The following is a 25,134-nucleotide window of genomic DNA, read 5'->3' on the forward strand; positions in this document are numbered from 1 at the left end:
ACTGATGTAACCAATAAGGTTTAATTCTTTAAGAAGCCTATGTCTTCAGTGCTTCAGAATATTTTATTCACTTCTTCATGTTAAAACAACATTGTAGTTTAAATAAAAATGTCTTTATATTTTATATTTTAGGATGTGTTAAATATGTATGCATATAAATAAATTAAACTTTTTTTGTATAGAAAAAGAAAATAAAAGCGCTATTTGTGACTAAGCCAGGACCTTTATTTTGAAACAGATTTCTAACGCTGGTTCTTCCAAAATGGCGGCGTCCTGAGGCGGCGTGTGTGGCAACAGTTCTCTTACTAACCATGAAAAGTATTGGGTTTTAAAATACAGCGTTTTCTTTTATCCTGAACTTCTGTTCGTACAAAACAGACTAGAAAATGAAGCTAAAGGCCAAGCCTTTGTCTCACAAATCAGAAAACACTTATCGGGTGAGTTTAACTCAGACCAGCAGCTAGCATTAAGCTGCATGAGTGCAGAACAGCATGAGGAAAGCTTTAATGACATAAACATTGTGTAAAGAGAAATAGTTTTTTTTAAGTTTAGGGTCAGTAAATTTTCCTAACAATGTGTATTATCCGTGTTATGACATAGCTAACTTGTAAATTGTAATTTATTGGAGCACCACTATACAGCTGCTGTATTTATACCATGTTTTCATTGTATGGTTGCAGTTTCTCACATTTTCCGAGAGACTCGCAAATGTGAACATCGATGTGATCCATCGGATTGATCGAACAGGGAGTTACAGTGAGGTGGGTTTAACTCTAGTGTTTGATACACAGTCGATAAAGCTAACTTTTAACAAGTATTGTGTTGCTCTGAAGCCCAGCTTATACCTTCATTGTGTTTCTTTCTACAAGGAGGTAGAAACCTACTTTTTTGAAGGGTTAAGAAAATGGAGGGACCTGAACCTGACAGATCACTTCAGTAAGTGCTATCATTTGTCTGTATTTTGACAATATAATGTGTTCGTAAATAATCTATTTCCCCTCATCTTTCCCATGTCCTCTCCCCTTTATATTCTGATGTATATACACTGTGTTGTCAAAGGTTTTGGGACACCCATCCAAATCAGACACTGATGTTGGATGGGAAGGTCTGGCTCACAGTCTGCGCTAATTCAGCCCAAGGGTGTTTTATCAGGTTGAGGTCATTACTCTGTAAAGTTCCACTACAACAAACTCACTCATCCATGTCTTTATGGACCTTGCTTTGTGCACTGGTGTGCAGTCATGTTGGAACAGGAAGGGGTCATCCTCAAACTGTTCCCACAAAGTTGGGAGCATGAAATTGTCCAAAATGTCTTGGTATGCTAAAGCTTAACGCTTCCTTTCACTGGAACTAAGGGGCCAAGCCCAAGCCCTAAAAAAACAACACCTGACTTCAATGATTTGGATGGGTGTCCCAATGTTTTGGCAACATAGTGTATATTTTGTATTACACAGCTGTAGAGTACAACACACACAGTTCACCCTACAGTTGCAACTGTTATTTTTGTGCACATGACAAATAAACTCAAAACCTATAACATGTAAATAATTGCATACATTTTCCTCACAGCTGCCTTTTCAAAGGAGGTTTTCCACAAGAGTCAGTCCTTCCACATGTTGGTATTCCACCAAAATGCCATAGTGGAGAGTTTGAAGACTCACCTTTCCGTGAAGAACAGCCTCGCTTATCAGCCTCTTCTGGAGTAAGCTTCTTTTTCTCTATCACATAGTTGTGTTTCTGTACCACAAACTGCTTCTTAGTTTGCTTCTCAAGTTTCTTGGTGTTCTCAGATAGTAAAGTAATAAAATGAACAGGATAAGGAGAAGGGGAATGTAATGTGTCAAAAACTACATTGTGGCTATATTGTAGGGCTTGTAATGTAGGAAAGATTTATGCTGTTCGGAATATGCTGTTTTAGTGGGATAAAACGGCTACACTTGGAGTCATTACCACCTCAAAGCCGAATATTTTCCAGGAACAGCATAATCCGTAATGCTTTGATTTCTTTATATGGCACAACATATTGGTATGTTTAATGTTGTGGAACTTCCAAAAAATGACTTATCTTTTAAGAACAGTTGTGTTCCCTCTCCAGCCTCTCTTATTTCTCTCTCTCTTCAAGTTAGTGAGACCTTGAGATGCATATTGACTGTAAAAATATCTCAACACCAGAGACTCCTTTTAAAAATGCTAAATTAACATCTCTTTACCGAAAACGTGCACCATTGCACAGATTACACACATTTTTTAATCCATTTATGTGTGCCACACAAGTCCCTGTGTAGATTGTATAAATATATCTATAAATATAAATGATATCAGAATGAGTGCAATTTATATACAGTATGTCAGTATGGAAAAATTGAATCTAACTAATAGCAACCAGTGGAACAACATAGAGAAATGCCGACTACATAAAGTAGTGTGAGGAGATAAAGCATGAATCTTCTTCCTCTCTTTTCATAGTCTTGTGGTGCAGTTTGCACGCGACCTCCAGACAGACTTTTACCCTCACTTTCCTGACTTCTTCATCATCATCACCTCATTGCTTGAGACCCAGGATACTGAGGTGCTGGAATGGGCCTTCACCTGCCTCTCCTACCTCTATAAGTACTTATGGAGGCTGATGGTGAAGGATATGAACAAGATCTACAGGTAAGCGGAAGAAGAGCAAAGAAGCTGAAAGACTGAACTGTAGTGAATTCTTGACTTATTTAGAGATTTCCTTTAGAGATGTGTTTTAAAGCACTGTGTGTTATATTTTCTCTCCTCAGTCTTTACAGCAAACTTCTGGCACATAAGAAAGAGCACATCCGTAACTTTGCAGCTGAGAGTTTTTCCTTTTTAATGAGAAAGGTAAGACACTTTAGAAGTAACATACTGTTAGTTAGCGGTGGTTCCAAAGCAAGTCACTAATTCTGTGTTCGTCAGGTTCCAGATTTTGACAACCTGTTCACGCTGATGTTTACGGACCTGGAGCAGTGTCCTCAGAAGGCAAAGGGAGTCGGGCAGCTCATGTTTGAGATGTGCAGAGGAGTGTGCAATATGTTCCACTCTTGCACCAATACAGTGAGTCGAAATAGATACAAAATTTATTTCACCATATTATCATCAGGCATTGTATTATGTTCATATGCTATATATATATATATATATATTTTTTAGATGTTGTCTGTTTATTTTTCCCTTTACAGCTAATATTTTGTGTATACCTTATTTCATTTTATTTCATTATTTTGAAAAAGTTTTATTTTACTTTAAAGCATCATAAAAAAATCATTTCATAGCATACTGTGTAAGATTGTGTATGTGACAATAAAATTAGAATTTCTAAAGATAAGTCCAGAATTTATGCATTGTTGTTTTATGTTAGAGTGTCTTTCTCTGTTGACCACTTTTGCTTGTGATTAGTCAAGTTGAGGCTTTTTACTGTCATTTCAATCATATATATCTGATGCAATACATAGTGAAATGAAAGAATTTTCCTCCAGGACCCTGTTGCTACATAAAGACACAGCGCTACATCAAACAACATAGAACTAAAGGCTAGAGTTAAAAAAATAAGCTATTGACATAAAGTGCAACCTTAAGCAAACAGATAATACAATACACTACAGGACAGATACATAAAGATCGCACCGACAAGTAAAGTAACAAGTAAAATAAGCAGACTGAAACAAAAGCACTGATTACATCTGTAAGAGTCAGAATATTGTGGCTGGTTGTAATGTTTTACATAAATTTTATAATATTGCCCCGCCCTAATGTCAGTGCTCTGTCTGTAAACGTTTATTATAACGTTGTGTTGGTGTTTGCCACCACTGAAGCTGAATTAATATTTAGACCAGTATTTAAGAATGATGTTAATTTTTTTCTTAGGCTTTGCCAGTGGCTCTGAGGAAACTCGGTCCCTCTGGTGAAGGTGTTGCTCTGCCCTGGGATGCTATTAAAGAAGCACTCGATCACATGGCCGAGTCTTCAGCCGGTTACGTCACAAAGGAAAACTTCCTGGTTGTTTGGGATTCGTTGCAGGTAGAGAATGTTTTCATTCAATACAGGATTTCATCCTGGAGTCTTGGATCTGTGTTAATGGTTTTGCTTTTATTTTTGCTTCTTTGTCTTCTTCTCTCAGGCATGTGTGAAAGACTTACTCCCGAAGATGGAGGCAGGGCAGTCTGACCAGACAAGTGATCACATCGAAAGGATCTTGTTTATTTACCACACACTGGTCGAGCACAGAAAAGGAGCCAAGATCACCAGGCCACAGTCTGTCTGTGAGGTACATGTGTACGGATTTGTCTAATCTGTTCTGGGTTGTCATGGTTTTTGTGTGAAAGCTAGAGCTCTGTTTTTTTGCTCTTACAGTTGCTTCTCCAGCTGGTTCATACTCGAGGTTTGTCTTGCTCCTGCTACAATTTACTGTTACAAGTGATCTCATCCTTTCTGCTTGGAGACAATCTGTCCCTGCCAGCCAGCATGATCCAAGAACTGGTGAAAAAGGTGTGTGTGCAAGTGCATATGTGTACACATAAGCATACTCATAACATATAATTGACCTTATTTTTTTCACTTATTGTTCTCTTAGGTCTTTACCAGTGGGATGGACCGAGACCTTATTTTGTCATTTGCCAAAGAGATGTTCAGTATGAAACAATTTGAGCAGGTCAGTGGGGAAAGAATAAAAATGTTCTGTAATCTCAGTAACATGTGAGTAGATATGTACTTGTAACAATGCAGTTGGATTCATTCAAACATGGTATCACTGCAAAAAAAAAAAAAGAGCTATTAAATAATTTTGTTGATGGCGTTCTGATGCATGTAAATATGTTATTTAATTAAATTTTGAAAACATTGAGAGATTTTTTTTTTTTTTACGAGGCTAAAGATGAAATGAACATATAGTGTAAAACCTTTTATAATGACTATATTATATGAACAATACTTTTCCAAGCTTTACTAAAATTGTTGTTGTTTACTAAAAAGTTGTCTTCAGTTCGGCATTATTTATACTTGTTTTTAAAGTTTAAGTTTTAAGAAATTAATGCCTTCCTTGCAAGAAGCTATTTTTGAGTGTGAATGACAATTCGATTCAGTTGATTATTGAGTAAGGTGTTAACTAATTAATAATAAGCAAATAATAAGCTTAATATAATTAACATGCTTGTTACAATATTATAATAAATAAATGGATTATTGCAGACCCCCTGGCTATATCTCACACCTCTGGGTGCGCTGTAGGTTCAAAGGTTAAGAACAGCAGTCTTAGATTTGCTATTTGCCATGTGCATGAACATTACATTACATATATTTCATACAGATCTGCTAGGAATGTTTGCTCAGCAGTGTAGTTAAATCAGGTATAGCCTACTTTTAAACATTTCAGATGAATGTATTGATTTTTTTCCAGGTGTTTCTGCCCAGAATGCTGCAGTTTGTGGAGCAGCTCTTCTCCAGTGAGGACTCGGTGAACAGACTGCAGGCTCTGGAGCTGCTGGTCAAGCTTATACTGGTTAAAGCTCAGCCTCCGACTGATGGCTCAATGGCCTTTGAGAAATACCCACTGATCTTCACTGGGCAATCTGGAGGGTAAGGCCAGGGGCTTCTGTGTAGAATGGGTTTATTTTGGGTACAATGGTTTTATTTTGGGTATAATGGTTTTATAACTCTATAGAATAGGGGATGTCAACTGTTGTACCACAGTTTTGATTCAAACCCAGTGAAGTATTTCAGCAGTCAGACACTTCTACAGTAAAGCATCCCAGTACAAGTTTGTTTTAAAGCTTGAAGATTGTTGTGTATTGTGTTTTTACAGTTTATCTGGGATGGACAAGGCACAGACAGCATCTGTTCCTCAGCTCATCCTCTCCCTTTTAGTTGTCCCAGAGGATCAGCCACTATCGGATCTCTCTCAGATCTGGGCAGCCCTGGTGCTTCTGCCTCACCTCAGGCAAGAATTTCACTCCCCATTTAAACACATGCATCAGTGCTAGTTTCTGTTTTCTGCATTTATGCTAACGTGAACATGGTTTCTCAGGCCCCTGGAGCCAGCAAGTGTGATTCCTCCTCTCACTGCTCTGTTGAACCGACTGTTACACGAGGTGCACAGTGAAAAGCTTGGAAGAGGTCAGTGATGTGAAGAGTGCTTGCTGGATATCCTACATCACTGCTTTTGTGTTTTTCTTTTCATTATTTTCTATTAAAAGCATGTCTTAAAGTGTTTTATTTTTGTTGTATCACAGCCAACAATTTATAATTTATTAATAAATGAATATTTGTATCTTTTATAGTTACTTTTAGGTTATAGCAGCTATAAACTGTATCTGCTTAGTATTAGGCTTTATTATGAAACTGAAATTTGAAATTATACTATACTTGTATACAAAAATAATCCAATCAAATTAGAGAATGTATATAAATAAATCTTCACTCTGTTGAGTCCAAGCCGTAAGCAATTTTTACAGTCACTTTTTGGTGTTTATTTGATGGAATTGGATGAATTTTTTTAATTATAGGGCATTTGAATTAAATTAATCCAACAGAATCCCTGTGATATCTGTTGATTAATTGTTGCAGCCCTGTTTCAGAGAATGTTCTTTTTCCTGAATGTCTTTATTTTGTCACCTCAGGAGGGCTTTTTGTGGCACGGCAGGCTCTAACCACATTGCTGAGCTTTAAAGAGACTGCATTGGTGTTGTCTCTGCTCCCTGATGAGCTTGTCCGCTGCATCATAGAGTAAGTACTCCGAGTGCCTGATCAAATGACAGAAAAGTCCTCTAGTTATGAGGATGCTTACTGTAGTAAGTGATTTGTTTGATTTTCTTTTATGCAGGAAGTTTCCCACTGATCTTTCTGCACTGCTGCTGGCTGACCTGTACTATACCAGACTCTCCCTCAATGACTGCTCTGCCCAGCTGTCTCACAACTCACTACTGGAGCTATATCAAATGTTACAGTCCAATTTTTCTTCTAACATCTCAAAGGTAGCGATGCTGTTCAGTTACTCCATATCCAACAAACCTTTTTGTCCTTTTACAGTTATTGTGAAATACGTTGATTGTTTTCAAAGGTTTGGATTTTTCCTCCCCTTTTAGATTCGACTTCTGACACTGAGAATTATGTCCCACTTTAAGGCAGAGCTTCCAAAAACAGCTGAGGTAGCTTTTAATTTGTAATTTGTGATCATTTCATTTCCTGAAGACACTTATGATTAAGGTTATTATGTAAAATATACATACAGCTTCACTTAATTCTGTTGGTAATTCATTTGTATGAATTTTGTGTAGTATAAATTACTAATATAATTCAACCCAGATATTTTTATTATATGCGCGTAAATGGCAAAATTTATAAAGTTTTTAATGGTTAATGGTTATGTTTAATGCTTGTTTGTCCACAAAGCAATTTAGTTTATTTTTATCACAGTTTACTGACTCTGGTCCTGAATATCACATATCCTGCATATCCTATAATAAATTAGAATTTGTTTATATTATTATTAATATAATCCCATGATTTGAATTGTAGCTGGCACAGGGGAGTGCTGTATCAGACAGCTAATCAATACCCTCTTACCCATCTGATTTGAGAATTTAGCAGCACTGTACTGTATCATAAACATTGATCAAAATGAACACTGGGTTGGTCTTAAGTGCAATTAGTGGTTGCACTGATTATTTTCAAATAGGTTTTATATACAAAAAAGGTTCTTATAGATAAATTCTGTTTGCAGGGGGAGGACAGCTCAAGCACACAGACGGTGTTTGCAAGCTGCCTGCAGGCTGAGCAGGTACCAGCCACAGTGCAGGATTACAGAGAGAAGCTGCTGCACCTCCGCAAACTGCGCCATGATCTGGTGCAGCCCAGCCTCCCCAAAGGACCTTTCCACCAGGTACACAACACACCTGCATCTATTATTCTTAAAGATAAAGCTGGAGTGTGTTAGCAATACCAGTACTGATGTCTGTGTTTTCACAGGTTCCACTGCGGTACCTCATCGCAATGCTGTTTGTTAATTTCCGACCCTTATGGGATGCTGTTATTGACCTTATTGCGTAAGTGTAGTACCAAATAATTAGCACAAAGGCTTTATTTCTACTGTACTGTGTTTTTGAATTAAAATGTTTATTTTATTTTATTTTAGGTTGCATGCCCGAGATATGGACAACAAAGAATTCTGGAAGGTTTACTATGAACATTTAGAGATGGTTGCTGGTCTGGCTGGTGGGTTCTTTTTAGGAGAGAGTTGAATAGCAGATGCAAATGGTAGAATTTTCTTGAAAGGCTGATTTTGACTGGCTTTTGGATGAGTGCAAGAGAGACACATGATTGGCTGTGCTGTTATAGGAGCCAGGGTGATGTTATAGAGTCCAATATATAGCGGAATTATTTTCCCTGAACTTGATTGCATGGCTCAAAGTGTGTTATTCTTATTATACCGCAACAATTTGCCAGTGATTACAATTTTTTAATTTATTAAAGAAGGACATTGTGCGCTTTAAATGTTTACTTAGTTACATTTGATTTTTGATCCTGTTTTAGCTTGGAGCATATAATTATTTAATAAGACAAAATTATGCACCTTACCATGTGACTAAGAAACCTGAAAGTGCAAAATCTTCTCTCTGAAGGCTGAAGACTCTCTAATGGCTAAAATATTACCAAAGTGCTGACACTTGTGACTTTTTCCCTAAACCTTATCTAAATTGTCTCCCAACAGAAAATGTCACCATGTTAACAATTTTATATATATATATATATATATATATATATATATATATTAACTTTATTAAATAATCAATTCATAAATTATTAACCTTAGATTATGTTGAGCAATGCAGTTGTTACTATAGAAACAGTAATGATGATATTTATAATGAACGCATTAATATAAACCTCTAATTTACATTACAGCCAGAGCTACTATCTGAGCTGTGCTGTTAGACAATAAATCCATACCTTCAGCTCCTCTGTGGTATAAAATATGTTGCAAAACAGTGCTGAAGTGTTTCTCAGTGTTTCTGTAAAAGAATGGGGCATGGTAGATATGGCCTCAGTACATGACATGCGAGAATTGTGACTCAGATTTGGAAATGTGCTAATATATTACAATTGTGAGTGATCTTAATAGTTTTAAACATTTTATATATACTGCAACTCTGTCGATTAGGTGTAACTGTTTAGAACATCATCTTCAATATCCTTGAATGATCTACCCGCTTATGTGCACTGTAAAATTATTTAATTTTTTTATTTAAAAAGAAGTTCTGGCAACTCCAGGGGAGTAAATGACACAAAAATGGCCTTTTTTTCCTCAGAGAAAGAGCTTCAGCAGGAGGAGGATGATGATGATGAGGATGGTGAACAGGATAAAGGTGCAGAGTCGATGATTGATCAAGGGACAGATGTGATTGAGAGTGGGGATGTTGGCGTTCTGTTTCTGGAGCAGCTGGAGCAGGCATACAACATTAGTGATCGTACAGACTTCACTAACTTTCGTAGCCTGCTGTGGAAAGCCATGAACCAGTTCCCTGACAGAGTGGAGCCACGAAGCCGAGAGCTAAGCCCACTGCTGTTGCGCTTCATTGGGTGTGTGTTTGTGTGTGCACGCATTTGGTTATGTGAATATGCTAGATTAAGAAAAAAACTTTTTCTGAGTGCAACCATCCATCCAGTATCTTCCTGATGACCGACTCTTGGTTTACTGATAGGAATGAGTTCTATCCAGCTGATCTGCTAGTGGCTCCAGCTCAGAATCTGACAAAGATGAGCTACTCCTCCACACAAGACACCTCTGAGACTGTAAAGGAGGATGTGAGGATGAGAGAGGTGGAGGAAGAAGAAGAGGAACTAGAAGGGGAGGAAGAGTACCAACAAGTTGAGAGAAAAATACCAAGGAGAGCAGCAGCCAAGTAAGAAAAATCACTTGTTCTGAACCATCACTTGGCTTGCATGCAGTAGGAAGATATGTTTACAAAGTTTTTCTGAAATAATGATGTGTGCTGTTACTAATAACTACACACAGGAAGGTAAACCATGGGAAAGTCTTGTATATTTGACATTTCAGCCCCAAACCCAAGATTTCTCTGTTATATAGCAAAATAAATGTCTCTTATGTTCTTGTTTCCACTGGAACTACATCCACTGTTAACCAGGTGCGAGGGATCCACTTGGAAATATCACAGAGTTTTCAAACATTCTGATTTGATTTATAGCCAGCGATGCCTGACACCTCAGACTTGGCTAATGATTTTGTCACAATAATTATTTATTTATTGCTGTTTCAATAGAAATGAACACTGCTCTTTTTCAGGCAACTTATTGCACATCTTAAGGTTTTCTCCAAGTTCACTAATCCCAAAGCTTTATACATGGAGCCTGAATTAATGGAGCTTTACACACAGGTGAGGGTTTATTTTTTGGACATCAACAAATAGTTATTTTTCTTGGTAAACAAAGCAGACATATGATCACTATTTCTCCTCTTTAGCTCCTGTGCCACAAGGACCAGCAAATTCAGAAGGCAGCTTTGGACTGTTTGATAACTTACAAAGATCCGAACATTCTTCCTTACAAGTAGGTTCACTGCCTCAGCCGACTCATTCTGTCTTTCATCGCTTTATTAATTGCTGTTGATGAAGTAATGACGGTAATGTACTCTGTAATAGACACTGATGGTTTTATAATAGATACTGTAGTCAGGTGTATAAAGAAAGCCCTTTATATTCAGAGCGGATGCTGATGATATCTTTGAGTAAGTCTCATGTTTCTGACCTCTCTGAGAAAGGTGGAATGCACACACTGATCCAGGACTCTGACCACTGTAAAAGCCTTACTGTTACAGTTATATTTGCTCCCTTGTAGGATTCATTTCACCTTCTTAAAAACTCTTGTCATCAGCTTTGGAATAAATAGAGTAGGTGACCTTCTCTCAGTTACATTGCAGGCTTTTAAGCAGTTCCAAAGGGATGTGGTTTCAGAAATTTTGTGCATTGGCTTCCTATGCTTAAAAATGTTGTCTTTACGTTTATTCACACCGTCGTGTGTTTCAGAGAGAATCTGGAGAGGCTGCTAGATGACAAGCATTTCAAAGATGAGATTGTTCGCTTCAACATCTCTGAGGAGGGATCAGTGGTGCTGGATATGCACCGCCCCCAACTTATCCCTCTGCTCATGAGGTGCATATGTGATGTCCAATTTTTTTTGTTAAATATTCTGTTAAATCATATGTTGTTAATGCAGTCTGTGGGTTATCGTCATGTAGGATCCTGTATGGCCGGATGCGCACAAAAGTTGGTAATAAGTTCCAGGGCAAAGCTGCCAGTGCATCACGTTCTTCCATCGTGCTGCGTTTTCTGGCAGGTTGCCAGTCAGAGGAGCTAGCCATGTTCATTGACATGCTCCTGGAACCTGTTGGCCATCACAGCCAAGGTATACACATACATACACACGTATATATTAGAAATGAATGTAATAAAAATATCAGGGTATGCTAAATAAATTGGCATATACCTTAAATATATGTTTTGCTTAAAGATATGGTATTCTAGAGCCTATAAGTTTACACTGGGACAGCAGTGAACTATGAAATGCATCAACCACAAGGCAAAAGTTAATAAAGTTAATATTTCAGATTTATTTTTATATTTTTAGCCTCCACCTTATTTTCTTGATGCTCATATTTGTGAGATTTTATGTAAAAATGTGTTTTTGCTTTGTTATTGTCACCTAAAAAGCAGCATGTTGGATCTTTTAGCATTCAAATATGGATTTTTGCCTCCAGATGAGTAAATATGAAAATATTAAAGATGAATGTTATGGCTTATAGTAGTATATAGTACTTATACAACCTAAACTGTATCACGTTTTTATATATATTGCCCAGTAAAATATACTGAATGTCTGAAAGAAACTGGTATATTATCACATTCTAACAGATGCATGATCTTTTGCACACAGGAGCATGTCTGGCTGCAGTGGAGCGGGCCATGGCCGAGACCGACTCCTCCTCAGTTCTCCCTCTGGGTCGTCAGCACGGAATTTTCAATGTTATAGATGTTGTGATGCATAAACTCGGCCACCTCATACAAACCTACCTGCCTAAGCTACTGCAGATTCTGCTGTGTGTCACTGCCTCTGTGGCCTTGCTGCTGGAACACAGAGATCAGGTGAGCTGCAGTTAGCCGTTTGGAGAACACGTCTAAGATCTTTTCCAAAGACTTATAGCTTGAAAACAACCAGCAAAAAGATCTTTTATCTATAATAGGGGTTGGTGATATGGATATGAAATAATAATACATGGAAACATTATTATAATTAATAATATGTGATAAGACGTTCAGGGTTACTAACAAAGTGCCAAGAACGGCAAAGCAGATGAAAGAGAAAAGGCAATGCATCTTAATGATTTTTTTTCTCTGTGGTATGTATGTATGGAAATTATACATTTAGATTCTGCGTATAATATGGAAATGTAAGTTTGACTCTGTGTGTGTGTGTAGCTGAAGCCTGGCTGTATCGGCCCACTGAAGAACCTGAGACGACTGGGTCTCCTTCGCATCCAAGACTTCTTTGACAACTTTGAGTCATACCACTTCACTGCTGATGAAATCGATGCCGTGTTCCAGGCTATTGTCTGGCCTCAGGTACAAGGTTTATTAGTTTTTCATTTCCTTATATTTACATCTAAATATGTTAAAAACTTCGAACATGGCACCTTTGGTGCCAAGTTTTAGGTGAATATATAGGAACGGTCTTAAATTAATATAAGTTCTCAAAATAGACCTGCAGAAAGAAAGCATAATCAATGTAAAGTATGGTTAAATAAACACTTTTTCGAGCTGCGTTCAACATCAGTTCCCCCAAACTGTTATTGTACAATAAAATAAAACTGATTTAAAAATTGTTTTGATACAGGAGGAGCGCAGAAAGTCACGTGACACTTCCGCCTGTCCTAATTAGCATATCACAGCGACGCTGGATTCTTATATTAAGTTGAAAGTCAGGGTTCGCAATAACTGCATCATGTCAGTGATCCCCTCACATCTCCAAACAGGCTTGTACTGCAGCTTCTTTTAGTTGGTAATTGTTTTGTGGCGTTGTCATTTCACTCTCCTTTTCAGAAGTTGAAATGCTGCTCAGTTGGTTTAAGGTCAGACTAGGCCAATCTAAAACTTTCCACTCTTTTTCCCCCTGATTAAGTGCTATATTCAGCTGGATGTGTGAATACATTTGGAGTGACTGCATGTATAATGTGATCTCTTTTTGCTGTCCTTCAGGTGTGTCGCTTGCCCACGGAGAGCACATATGCTCCCACGCCACTCCTCAAGCTTATCCATGTCTGGAGTATGAACGCTAGGTAAAAAAAAGTGGTTGTTTTTTTCTTCTTCATAGTTCAGATGTATTTTCAAGATTTGTCTACAGATCTAGATGGACATTATTTTTATATGCAGCTACAATGTAATTCTGTTGCTTGTCTCTCAGGTATTTCCCCTTGCTGGCTAAACAGAGACCGGACCATCCGGAGTGTGACCTCTTGCTCAATGTCCTCGCCTTGCTGTCTTCTAAAAATGTCTCTCCTAACACATCGTCCATGGTAATGGACATCTGTGAGAATTTACTGAACATGCCGGACTTTACACCTTCCGAGACAGAAACAGAGCTGAGCATCAATGGGTGTGTTATTCCTGAGCTAGACTCTGGGTCAGACGTCACTGCAGGTAGAGAGCAACACAAGATGCCTAGAGTGTTCTCTCATATTTTTTAATCATTATTTGGGAACTAGCTTTTGTTTATACATTTATACACTTTTTTTTCTCTCTTACACAGAGCCTTTGACTGTAGGTTCGAGACTGCTCCTACCTCACATCCCTGCTGTGCTTCAGTACCTGGGTGGAGTCGTGCGCAACTCTGATCGCCTCAAAAAGAAGAAATTCCGAGCTCAAGTTAGCAAGGAGCTTAACATCCTCTCCAAGTATGCCCTAGCTTTGCTTGCTTATAGCCTGTGGTTTATGTTATTAGATTATAAACAGGCGTAAGTCTGTATCTATATATTTTGTATTGTTCTGTTTCAGGATAAGTAGATTTGTCACTGACAAGGAACAGAGCTCAACACTCATCCATCTGCTGCTACCATACCTCCATAAGCCAAAGATTGCTGAGGTATTATACTTCTCTATCACAGCAGTGTAAACCGGGTATGACGTGTATTATTTTTGGTGGTTTTCTTAAATATGTTTGTTTTCTTTTCATACAGGAGACAGAGCTGGACATCCTGAGCACAGTCCAGAACCTGCTGAGACAATGTTCAGAGCCCAGTATCTTCCTGAAGCCTCTTAGTAAACTCTTCTCCATCATACGCAGCAAGCCATGCCGTAAAGCCCTGTGTGAGGTCTTCAAGGTCAGATCCCTATGATCCATCCAGCTTTAGATTTCTGTTAATAACACAGAAACTAAATCTCACTGGCTGTGTTTGTGTTTTTTTCTTCTCTGCAGACTCTCTCTGACCTGGACAATGAACTGAAGTACATAGTTGATGTTGCTGTACAGGTAAGAGATGATTACAAATAAGAGAGGAATGTTTGGATTCATTTCTGTTTAGCTCCTTACACTGGTCCTCTCTTATATTACTTCTTGTCTCATCCCACCTCTTTTCTTCTCTTCCCCTTTTTGCCTCTAGCTTAATGCCTTTGACAGTCGGCATCTAGATGAGATCCACTATGATGTGCGTCTGATGGCTTTCCAGAAGTCAATCAAACACATTGAAGAGATGAAGACACTGGACATGAGATATCTCATGGTCATCATGCACAACTGCTTCCACTCTTTTGAAGTGAGTAAGAATGAAGTGTTTGTGTGTGTGTGTTTACAGGGCATTTCTTGATGTGTGCACTAATTATTCAGTTATACAAGCATATCATTCACTTTAGGTTTTATTGTCTGAAATATATATAAATGCAAAAGTTGTATATTAATAATATTGTAAAAAATATGAATTGGAAGCATTGTCCTAATGCAGGTGATATCTGGTAATATTTGTGATGCTCGAGTTGTGTTTTGTTTAATGATTTTTGTTTGTGTGTGTCTTTTAGATTGGGGACATGTCTTTGGCAGACAGTGCCACTTTGTGTCTTTCAGCTATTCTTGCACAGCTGGCTGCAGTGGGCTGCCCTGAGCAGGAATATAAAGAGATTGTGCAGTACACTGTGTTGGATGCTGTGAGAAGAGGGTTGAAGAGCAAAACAGAGGTACACGCATTGTGTAAACCTTTGTGTATGTCTTAAACAATTATGGCTCATAAGCATGCACAAGTACACTGTGATGAGCCCGGTCTGTTTTTCCCTGTATACAGAGTGTGAGGAACGATTACACTTCAGTCCTGGCCTGTCTGGTGAAAACCTTCCCCAATCGCTCAGAGTTCAGAGACCTGGTGCAGCTCACCAACTACTCTGATCCTGAGTCAGACTTCTTTGAGAACGTGAAGCACATTCAGGTAGAGGCACAGCTATTTTGGTTTTGAAGTAAAAGTTATAATGCAGTTGGCACAAATATTATTATTTTAGCACCACGTGACTGAATTAAAAAATGTGTCTTTGGTGTGTGTTCATGGACTTCAGGTACACCGTAGAGGACGAGCGCTCAGGAGGTTTGCCAAGCAGCTGACAGAAGGCACAGTGGTTATGTCTTCTCGCTCCATGCAGAACTTTATCATGCCCTATGCCATGATCGCACTATTTGATGAGAAGCTCCTCAAGGTATTTACAGTAACAGTAGTCACAATGTACACTACCAGTCAAAAGTTTGGACACACCTTCTAATTCAATGTTTTTTGTTTAGTGACTTATTTTCTACATTCTAGAACAATACTGGAGATTTCAAAACTATGAAATAACACACATGGACTTAAGTAATCCATATGTAACAACAACAAAAAACAACAGTCAGTTGTTATTTTAAGACACGAAGGTCAGGTGTTCTGGAATAGTTCTTGCAAGAACAGTATTGTCAAGTGCATTAGCAAAACCCATCAAGCACCATGATGAAACTGGCTCACATGAAGACCATCCCAGTAAAGCAAGACCAAAACTTACCTCTGCTGCAGAGGAGAAGTTCATTTAGAGTTACCAGCCTCAGAAATCACCAATTAACAGCACCTCAGATTAGAGCCGTTATGAAGGCTTTACAGAGCATCAGTAGCAGACAGATTCTATTCAGATTCTATGATATTCAGATCAATATCAACTGTTTCAATATCAACGAGATTATTGTGTATTTCGGCCGCCTTCAGCATTGTTTTACAATGTAGAAAGAAATAAACATCAGGAAAGACCATGGAATTAGAAGATGTGTCCAAACTTTTGACTGGTAGTGTAGATGTGTAAATAATGCATATTATTTATGGCATGATTGTGGAAAATGCTTGGATAATAAGTGGCCAATGTTTTCTTATGTATGGACAAATTGCATTTCCAAATGTTAAGAAGATATTAAGAAAATATCTTAAGGAAAAAGGAATTAGTCAAAGGTTATCATGCATTGAAGTGTTTTCATTAAAGACAACAAGCAGTTTTCTGCTTTTATTCAGTTCTGCTACTTTTACAATGATGTCTCATATTGGTGTCAATTACAACACACTGTTTTTCAACTTGCAGTATGAAGCTATGACCTCCGCAGCAATCGACGTTATTGGAGCAGTGTGCAAGCGCCTCACCTGGTCTAAATACCTCTACTACCTCAAGTACTTTATCCATGTGCTCCAAACAGGAATAGTTGAGCAGAAACTGGCTGTAAGGTGAGGAAGGGTTCTGTGACTGTAAGTATTATAAGTTTCATGTCAACACTAGTAAACTTGCTGCACTACTCCCTTGTACAGTTTGCTGCTGATTATTCTTGAAGCCTTTCATTTCGACCGTGAGAGTCTGAGCAAAGAAATCGATGCAGCCAAGAACAAAAAGGCACTTGGTGAGTCTGGGGAATAACATTGAGGCCATGTTGGCATCTTCATTAACTCTAGGGTCCGCCTCAATTATGATGAAATTTGTTTTTGTTTTTATTTAAGAGCCAAATGTTCTGGAGGGAGAAGAAGAAGAGGAGCACGCAGAAGTCATGGATTCAGATGAAAGTGACATGGAAGATGCAATGGATGCTGATGCTGTTGCCACAGCGACAGATGAAATGGATACAGGTGAAGGTGAAGCAGCCAAGCCTAAAGAGGTTGCGGAGGCTAAGCCGAAGAGAATGCGTCCTGTCATTAGCAGTGGCCTTCCACAGAGTCAGGAAGAACTGGAGGCTCTTATCTCCTCCATTCATAACACTGTCACTCAGAGCGTCTTGCCCAGACTGCATAAATGCCTAATAGCCAAGGTTAGTGTTAATTTTATGATTTTTATTTTTAGTGGGCTTTATTGTCTATAGCTAACAGTGTGAAACAAATGCTAATAAAATATGATTGTGTGTGTAGGTGAAGAGAGATGATGAGCATAAGATGGTAAAATCAAAGGAAGTGAAGGATGAGGAGGTGGTGAGAGTACCCATCGCCTTCGCTATGGTCCGGCTGATGCAGACGCTTCCAGAGGATGTTATGGAAACCAACTTGCCTGGGTGTGTACCGTGTGTATTTGTTAGAAACATCAAGCATTTAACTGACATTACATGAACAAACACTTGATGCACTTCAGCATCAATACAATAAATATATAAATAATACTTACATTAACTGTGTTTAAGATGAAAAGTATAGAAATTTAGTTAACTTTATTTAAATAAATGCCAATTAATACTAATATAATGTGTTAATTTGTTAATAAAGGCACACAATATAATATGCTAACTCAGATGAACTTTTGGTTTTGTATATACATTTCCTATTTTATTTATCTGAAGTCAGAATGAATTAGCATGCTGTTTATATACACAGGGTACTCCTCAAAGTGTGTGTCCACCTAAGGAGCCGGTTCCAGGAGATCCGTGACGTAGCTCGCAGCACACTGATCAAGATTATCGAGGCCTTGGGGCCTAATTACCTGCAGTATCTTCTCAAAGAAATGAAGGGTGTTCTTGTAAAAGGCTACCAGGTAAAAACTACCGAATGTTCCTCTCAGTTAGACTAAGCCTAAACTAGAACGTACTGAAATATTCATCTGCTCATGCTGTTTTTCAGATCCATGTACTGACCTTCACTGTTTACCATCTGCTCTCAATCCTGAGACCGTCCTTGAAAGCTGGAGATCTTGACCCTTGCTTGGACATTCTAATAGAGGTGAGACTTCACTGTCATGTTTATATCCAAAATGTTCGAAGTGTGGAAGTGTGTAATGGCTGATACTGAGAATCTTTTTCAGATTTTCAGCAATGAGCTCTTTGGCTCTCTTGCTGAGGAGAAGGAGATCAAGGGTATTGTTTCGAAAGTGATGGAGGCCCGTCACAGCAAGAGCTCAGATTCGTATGAGTTTTTGGCTCGGTTCTGCAGCCAGGAGAGGGTCACGCAGCTTATCATTCCACTCAAAGAGGTAAGTAGCCAATAAGTTTTTTTTTTTTTTTTTTTTTGACAAAATTGAAAACCTTTGCATTTTGAGTGACAACACTGGTTCATGACTGCTAGGTTTTAGAGAAGACCGCCAGCCTGAAGGTGTCTCGGCGAGTGCACAGTGTTTTGAGGAGAGTCGTAGCAGGACTTCTGCTGAATCAGAGTATGACCCCTCAGTCCATTCTGCTGCTGAGCCACGGCTTGGTCAGCCAGAGCCTGCCACTCATCACAAGCAAGAGCAAGTATGTATTTCACTCTCATGCGCGCGTACACACACCAAAAAGTAATGTCCGATAGTTCAATTAAAGTAAGATGGTATCTTTCTGTGGTTCAGACAGAAGGCTCAACCTCCTCCAGACCCCAGGCTACCACCCCCCAGCTGCTTGCTACTGCCTCCAACCCCAAAGAGAGGCGGGCAAAAGGCAGCCCTCAGTCGCCAGACTAACATGCACATCCTAGTGGACACTGGACTGAGTGTAAGTACATTACCTGATACATCAGTAATTTTCATAAAAGATGCTGAATGTTCCACTTCTCACCTTCTAATTTGATGGCTTGAGATCCTGTTGAATTATTAGATGTTTTTTTTTATCCATGTACACATACAGTTGCTCCATGGCAGTTTGAAGAATTCCAAGGTCAACTCCTCTGTGGCATCCGTACGGGAGATGTTGGACCCATTTGTCTCTCTTCTGCTGGACTGTCTCAACTCCATGCATGTCAAGGTCTGTCCCATGTGTCTCACTGGGGGAGTGGCTTTCCCTTTGGATGATTAGAAATACATTTTCAACATGTTTTAAATGTAACCCTGCTGTGTGTGTGTGTGTGTAGGTGATCACTGAGTCTCTGCAGGCCTGCATCTGGATCCTAAAGTTTCCTCTTCCTGCAGTGGAGCAAAATGCTGATCAACTCACCAAGCAACTGTTTGTCCTGCTTAAGGACTACGCTAAAGCAGGTGCCGGTCATGGTGAAAACTTCCACCTTGTCCAGAACTGCTTCAAGGTGCGCAAATCTGCTGACATACTGTACATTTTTCTGATTAAATGAATTCTCATCTGATCCACATGCTTCACTTCCATCTCACTCAGTCTTGTTGTGTTGTTTTGTTTTGTTTTGTCTTTTAGGTCATAACTGTCCTAGTGAAGAGTGTGACTAGAAACTGTATCTCTAATACCCAACTGCAAGTGCTTCTGGGATACGCTGAAGAGGACATCTATGATAATTCTCGTCAAGCCACTGCGTTTGGCTTGCTCAAGGTATATTTTGGCACCAATATAAAATTGCATATCAGATATATCTGATCTCATATACTTATTGCAATGAGTATTTAAAAGAAACAAAAGGCAGTCATTTGTCCATCAGAACATCTGAACATATGTAGACTTTTCTAAATGGGTATAAAAATAAAGTATGCAGTGTCTGTGTGCGTTGGTTTGAGGGAGTGTATATGTAATTGCTTTTTCATAACCCTTTGACCTGTAGTGTTGATTGCACACTCATGAGTATATATTTTCTGTATCCTATTTACATACTTTTCTATAGAAGTGTGTTGCTCTGTCTAGCAAACAGTGAAAGGAAATTATAATTCTATGTTTTGTATACAGCGTTTAACAATAGACATTTACACAAAGCAGGTTTACATAAATCTGTAGGTAGACTCTGTAATGAGCTAACCACTCATAGGAGTGGCAAGGAAAAACTCAGAGACAACATGAACAAAACAAAAACTTTCAGAGAAACCAGACTCAAAAGAGAACCCATCTGTTCTGGGTGACACTGATACTGAAATTATAAATCATTACTCTATATTATCTCATAGAGAAAAAGCAAATCGTTGCTTTGTATGACACTTCTTTTAGAAAGCTGGGAGAAATGACAGAAATTCTCTGTGCTTTTAGGCGATCCTTTCCAAGAAGCTGGTGGTACCAGAGATGGAGGAGGTGATGAAAAAAGTTGCCAAACTGTCCATCAATGGATCAAATGAGCAGGTCCGCGTCCGCTGTAGACAGGTCAGTAATGATCGCCCTCACTACCTTCCTATTCTTCCTTCTCCTCATCATCATTTATAAAGTTGAAATTTTAATGAAATTTCTTCTTCTTTTTTTCCAGATCTATCTGAAGTACCTCATGGATTATCCACTAGGGAAGAAGCTGCGGAATCACTTTGACTTTATTGTTGCTCAGCTCACGTAAGTACCTTGCTATAGTATGTATGCCTTGAACTTTGAGGACCAATGAAATATAGTGCCAGTGATTTTTTTTTTTTTCTTTCTTGTTTACATTCTGGAGGTACTAAAAATCTACTCAGTCATTAAAGAACCACATTTGCTGGCATGCCTGGTTGCCTGTCAGTTCAAGAAACCCTGCACAAGCATTCATGTGTTCTAGCTTTGGAAATGCATATGCATGTGTTTTTGGGGGTGTGGCTTTAGGGAACACTAAAAGAAGAATAAGGGGATGAATGATGTTTTTCAAATCAGTTACCTCCAGCTAACTTCTGCTAAAACACCCTTGAGAATTGTTCCATTGTGTTGCTGAAATGAGAAAATGGCTTTTCTCATTTACGCAGGTATGAGTATGACACAGGGAGACAGTCCGCCCTCGAGATGATGGCCTTCATTTTTCAATCATTCCCTCAGGTATCACTTCACTCCTTGGACTATTGACTACGTATTTCTTTCTATTTATTCTATAGCTGATGTTTGAGCTTATCATGGTCGATGTTTGTGTGTACAGCCTCTTCTCTTCGAACATTGTGGACTCTTCTTTGTGCCTCTGTCTCTGGCTATGGTCAATGATGATTCAGCACGCTGTAAGAAAATGGCCTCTCTCGCTATCAAGTCGTTACTTGGTCAGCTGGACGTAAAGCACCAGAACTCTATGTTCACTTTGGTCACTGGCTGGCTATCTGGGGAGAAGGTGAACTAAAAACACACACTGATTTGAAAACAGATGAGTAGATACTTATAAATAAATGATCATGTATTATTTTTTTTGTTCCTGTGCATGTATGTATGTATGTATGTATGTATGTATGTATGTATGTCTAGGTGGCTTTACGAAGATTGGGTGCTCAGGTGTGTGGGCTTTTTGTAGAAGCAGACGGGGAGAAATTTGGTCGCAGACTGGATTCTCTGCTGCCTCTAATAGAGAAGGAAATCCACTCTGCCAACTTTGATGATGTAAGTGTTGGTGTGAGACATAATCCTGTTATTTCCTGATGTATCCGATGTTATAAGGGACGAGAAGTATGTATGCAAGCCAAAGGTGTATCTACAATTCGTGTGCAATTCTGTACTTTTTGTTATTTAGATCGAAGAGGAAGAAAATGAGAAAGCAGCAGACAGGTTACTCTTCTACTATTTGACCCTCATCACCAAACTTATCAAGAACTGTGGCTTCTTGGAGCTCCACAAACCAGCTGATACTCTATCTAGCATCTGGGGTATGAAAACACACACACACAGCCATATTTTTCCGCATACAAGCACACACAGGACTAATTCTGGTTGCATTAGGAAGGAGGATGCTGTTATCACATGACTGAATCGATAAAATACACAATTCAGACTCACTTACATTATGTGTGAAGTTTATTTTTCCACATGGAAGGCATAGATAATTTCCTCTTATTAATGCCCCTCATTTATATAACCCGTCAACCAATATGGTCAGGAGCTATTGCTGAACAACATGGAGTAGTGTAGTTTAATATTCGAATAGTGGGATATGCGCCACTGTATTTTTGCTGAGCTTAATGACAGGTGTACAGTTAAATGAAGAGGTTCAGCTGAAGTCCAAGACTTTGACATTTTTTCTCCCTGTGTTACAAACTAATCTCTAGGCAACTATATATTACTCTGAAAGCATGTAGTCATATCTTCTGTTGCTGGGATGTGCAGAAAAAGGTGAAAAACAAGTCAATGCTGTCTGAAAAAACAGATTTGTTTTATAGCTTAAGTCATGAAGTATTTTATTCCATTTTATTTAAGTGAACCTTGGCCTGTGGATCAGGAACACAATTCCAAGTGTATCAAACTCTTGAACTCTGGCGTAATCTCGAACTACATTTCCTCTTCTAGGTCACATTGAAGCACACCTGCGTTATCCTCACTCCTGGGTTTGGCTGACTGCTTCTCAGATCTTTGGCTTGCTTTTTGCCGCTCAGAAACCTGAGGAGCTGCTGTCTCTGTGGCACTCTGCGAAAAATGTCCCCCAAAACAATCAGCCAGTGGCTTCCACTTTTCTTTCAACCAACCTGGACAAGAGGGTGAGACTTTCTCAGAGTCTGAACAGTCACTAGTCTATAGAAGTCACTCTATCCGCTGCTCAAACATGACCTCTAAAATCATTTTCTGCTGTTCTCTTTCAGATGAGGGAGCTCGTCTTATCGTTCTGTCACCAGCTGCAGTCCAAGTTTCTGGACATCACTGCTGGCGAGCAGGTAAGAAATCTCCCCCAAGCAAAATGAGCTCAAGCTGAAAGCTGTCAACAGTAATGCAGAGTAATGGGTTGATATATTATGACTGTCAACAGGTAATCAAGAACCTACTCTTCGTGGCCAAGGTGATTTATCTTATCTCACCAGAGTCTGATTTAGAGGAGAATACCAAAGAAGAAGAAGGAGAAAAAGATGTGGAAAAAACTGAAGAAGAGGAGAAAGAGGATGAAGATGAGGAGCAGGAGGATGAAGATGATGAGCAGCAGCAACAGCAGATTATAAATGAGCAGCATGAGGAAGAGGAACAGCAACTACAGAAAATTATAGAGGAAAATCGGCCACCTTCTCTGTCCTGGCTGATTAAGAAGCTCACGCTGCTTGCGAAGAGAGAGGCAGCCTGTACCCCCAAAGTGCCACTGAAGGTGAGCTGTTAAATAATACACAGTAATCTTTCCCCCTGATATAGCCCAGACCTGTTCCTTCTAGGTAGGAGTATCTATACATTTCAACATGTGTCCATACTGCATTTCACCACTCGACTCTAGAAGGTATGTGAGGAGGTTTATAAAATGCTTTTGATTTCTTTTCCCCCCACTTTTCTTTAGAGAACATGCGTTTTCAAGTTCTTGGGAGCCATAGCTGTTGACCTGGGCAAAGAGCGTCTCGGCCCCTACCTGACTACCATCATTGCTCCGCTCTTCAGAGAACTGGACAGCACATATGCAGACCAAGGTATCTGCTACTTTTATTCCTATCACTCATTGTCCCAAGAGTTGTTATTAATTCACTAGGTTTCATTTCCTCATTCTTCTAATCTGGTTTTCTTTACTTCAGACCCCACACTGAAGAACCTGGCCCAGGAGCTCATTGAGCTGCTCAAGAAGCTAGTGGGTCTTGAGAAGTTCTCGCTCGCCTTTGCTGCCGTACAGAAGGGGGCCCTGCAGAAACGAGCCTCACGCAAGAAAACCAAGGCCCTGCAGGTGAGGATCCCAGGGAAACCATGTTCATTGTAATAGGTTGAATGTAAAGCTTGTTGCTATGGTATTGCCATGGTTGCCTCATTTTTTCCCCCCCCTTTTTGTTTCATAGGCTGTGGCCAATCCTGATATTGCTGCTAGGAAAAAGATCAAGAAACACCAGAAAAAAACAGAGGCGAAGAAAAGGAAAATTGAATTTTTACGGCCAGCACACAAAGCAAAGAAAAGCAAACGCACTTCACTCAGGGACTTGGCTATGATTCAGTGAAATCTTTCATGTTGGATCTTTTCATTTTAAAATCATTTGCCCTTGGAGCTGAGAGTGTGATTGATCATGATGATTTATAGATGCTGATGAAGTGTTACCTGGATGGTGTTGCATTACAACTATATTGCCGTGTGGAGCTGTGCAGATAAATGTACAATTTTTTTATTAAAAGTATCGTATATGGATTCAAAACAGGATAAGCTCAGCCTTATTACTCTTGGGCCAAAGCACAGTGTAATCTGGAGTCATGCTGAAATCAGAAAAGGGAGAAGATGAAAGCTGCTTTCCAAATGAAGGTGGTTAAAAACACTCCACTGAAACATGTACAGAAAATAAAATACTATGGATTTGATGATTGAGATGTATTAGTGACAGTGCCAGTAAATTAACTCATTAAATAATCCATAAATGAAACAGCTTGTAGTACAGTACTGTATAATCAAAAATCTCTATACCTGACATCCTGTGCTATGAGTTCTCAAAAATATAAGATCTAGATAAAAAAGTTGCTTCTGAATGTCTCAAGCTTGTAAAAATGGGTAAAAACATTTACCATTAACATTTTAATGGTGTCAGTGTTATCGATTATGAAATAGATCACATGCACTGGGTACTGGGTTAATGTTAGAGATAATACTCTAAAGTGTATGTGGGAAATATGAACCATCTGATGCGTAAGTGAACAGTATCTGGCATCTTGTACAGTGTACTGTTGAGAACGGCTGGATGAAAACCTCCTTGTCTCTTTCATTGCTGTTCCAGCAACACTGCACACACACACAATGAGCATAACAAAAACATCTGAGCTATTAAACAGGGAAATGAAGGGGTGTATACAAAAGGATGTGTGATTCATGAGTTTATGTTCTTGGTTAATTGCTAATAATTATCTTGACAATTACTGCATCACTAAGTGGTTGAGCATGAC

General features: G+C 39.0%; 1 protein-coding gene across 1 annotated transcript; it reads left to right on the forward strand.

Annotated features, from left to right (window-relative positions):
- The first annotated feature begins 260 nt into the window (after positions 1-260).
- On the forward strand, positions 261-24,253 carry utp20 (UTP20 small subunit processome component). Its single transcript, XM_058416731.1, has 62 exons — positions 261-437; positions 681-761; positions 870-936; positions 1,570-1,702; positions 2,467-2,655; positions 2,775-2,856; positions 2,932-3,069; positions 3,880-4,032; positions 4,133-4,279; positions 4,366-4,500; positions 4,586-4,663; positions 5,408-5,586; positions 5,813-5,947; positions 6,035-6,123; positions 6,627-6,732; positions 6,830-6,980; positions 7,092-7,154; positions 7,730-7,888; positions 7,975-8,051; positions 8,141-8,220; positions 9,315-9,585; positions 9,708-9,908; positions 10,310-10,400; positions 10,487-10,572; positions 11,049-11,174; positions 11,261-11,427; positions 11,956-12,164; positions 12,498-12,641; positions 13,275-13,354; positions 13,480-13,715; positions 13,825-13,969; positions 14,070-14,157; positions 14,252-14,395; positions 14,491-14,544; positions 14,675-14,827; positions 15,087-15,242; positions 15,347-15,487; positions 15,612-15,749; positions 16,647-16,786; positions 16,868-16,956; positions 17,054-17,358; positions 17,456-17,595; positions 17,912-18,068; positions 18,155-18,253; positions 18,336-18,503; positions 18,596-18,762; positions 18,855-18,996; positions 19,129-19,245; positions 19,352-19,522; positions 19,645-19,776; positions 20,419-20,529; positions 20,630-20,709; positions 21,090-21,159; positions 21,257-21,439; positions 21,571-21,702; positions 21,833-21,965; positions 22,603-22,790; positions 22,893-22,964; positions 23,057-23,383; positions 23,567-23,693; positions 23,796-23,941; positions 24,051-24,253. The coding sequence occupies exons 1-62, from the start codon at positions 387-389 to the stop codon at positions 24,204-24,206; spliced, it is 8,475 nt and encodes a 2,824-aa protein (XP_058272714.1). The 5' UTR covers positions 261-386; the 3' UTR covers positions 24,207-24,253.
- The last annotated feature ends 881 nt before the right edge of the window (positions 24,254-25,134 follow it).

This window comes from Hemibagrus wyckioides, linkage group LG19 (genome assembly GCF_019097595.1).
Source record: "Hemibagrus wyckioides isolate EC202008001 linkage group LG19, SWU_Hwy_1.0, whole genome shotgun sequence".
In the NCBI taxonomy this organism is placed as follows: Eukaryota; Metazoa; Chordata; class Actinopteri; order Siluriformes; family Bagridae; genus Hemibagrus; species Hemibagrus wyckioides.

Bases quoted from the DNA above. Each gene is read 5' to 3' on its own strand.
- utp20 (XM_058416731.1), top strand. From the start codon at position 387: ATGAAGCTAAAGGCCAAGCCTTTGTCTCACAAATCAGAAAACACTTAT. The intron at 762-869 runs GTGGGTTTAACT...TCTTTCTACAAG, and splicing joins GAACAGGGAGTTACAGTGAG to GAGGTAGAAACCTACTTTTT. The intron at 19,777-20,418 runs GTATATTTTGGC...CTGTGCTTTTAG, and splicing joins CTGCGTTTGGCTTGCTCAAG to GCGATCCTTTCCAAGAAGCT.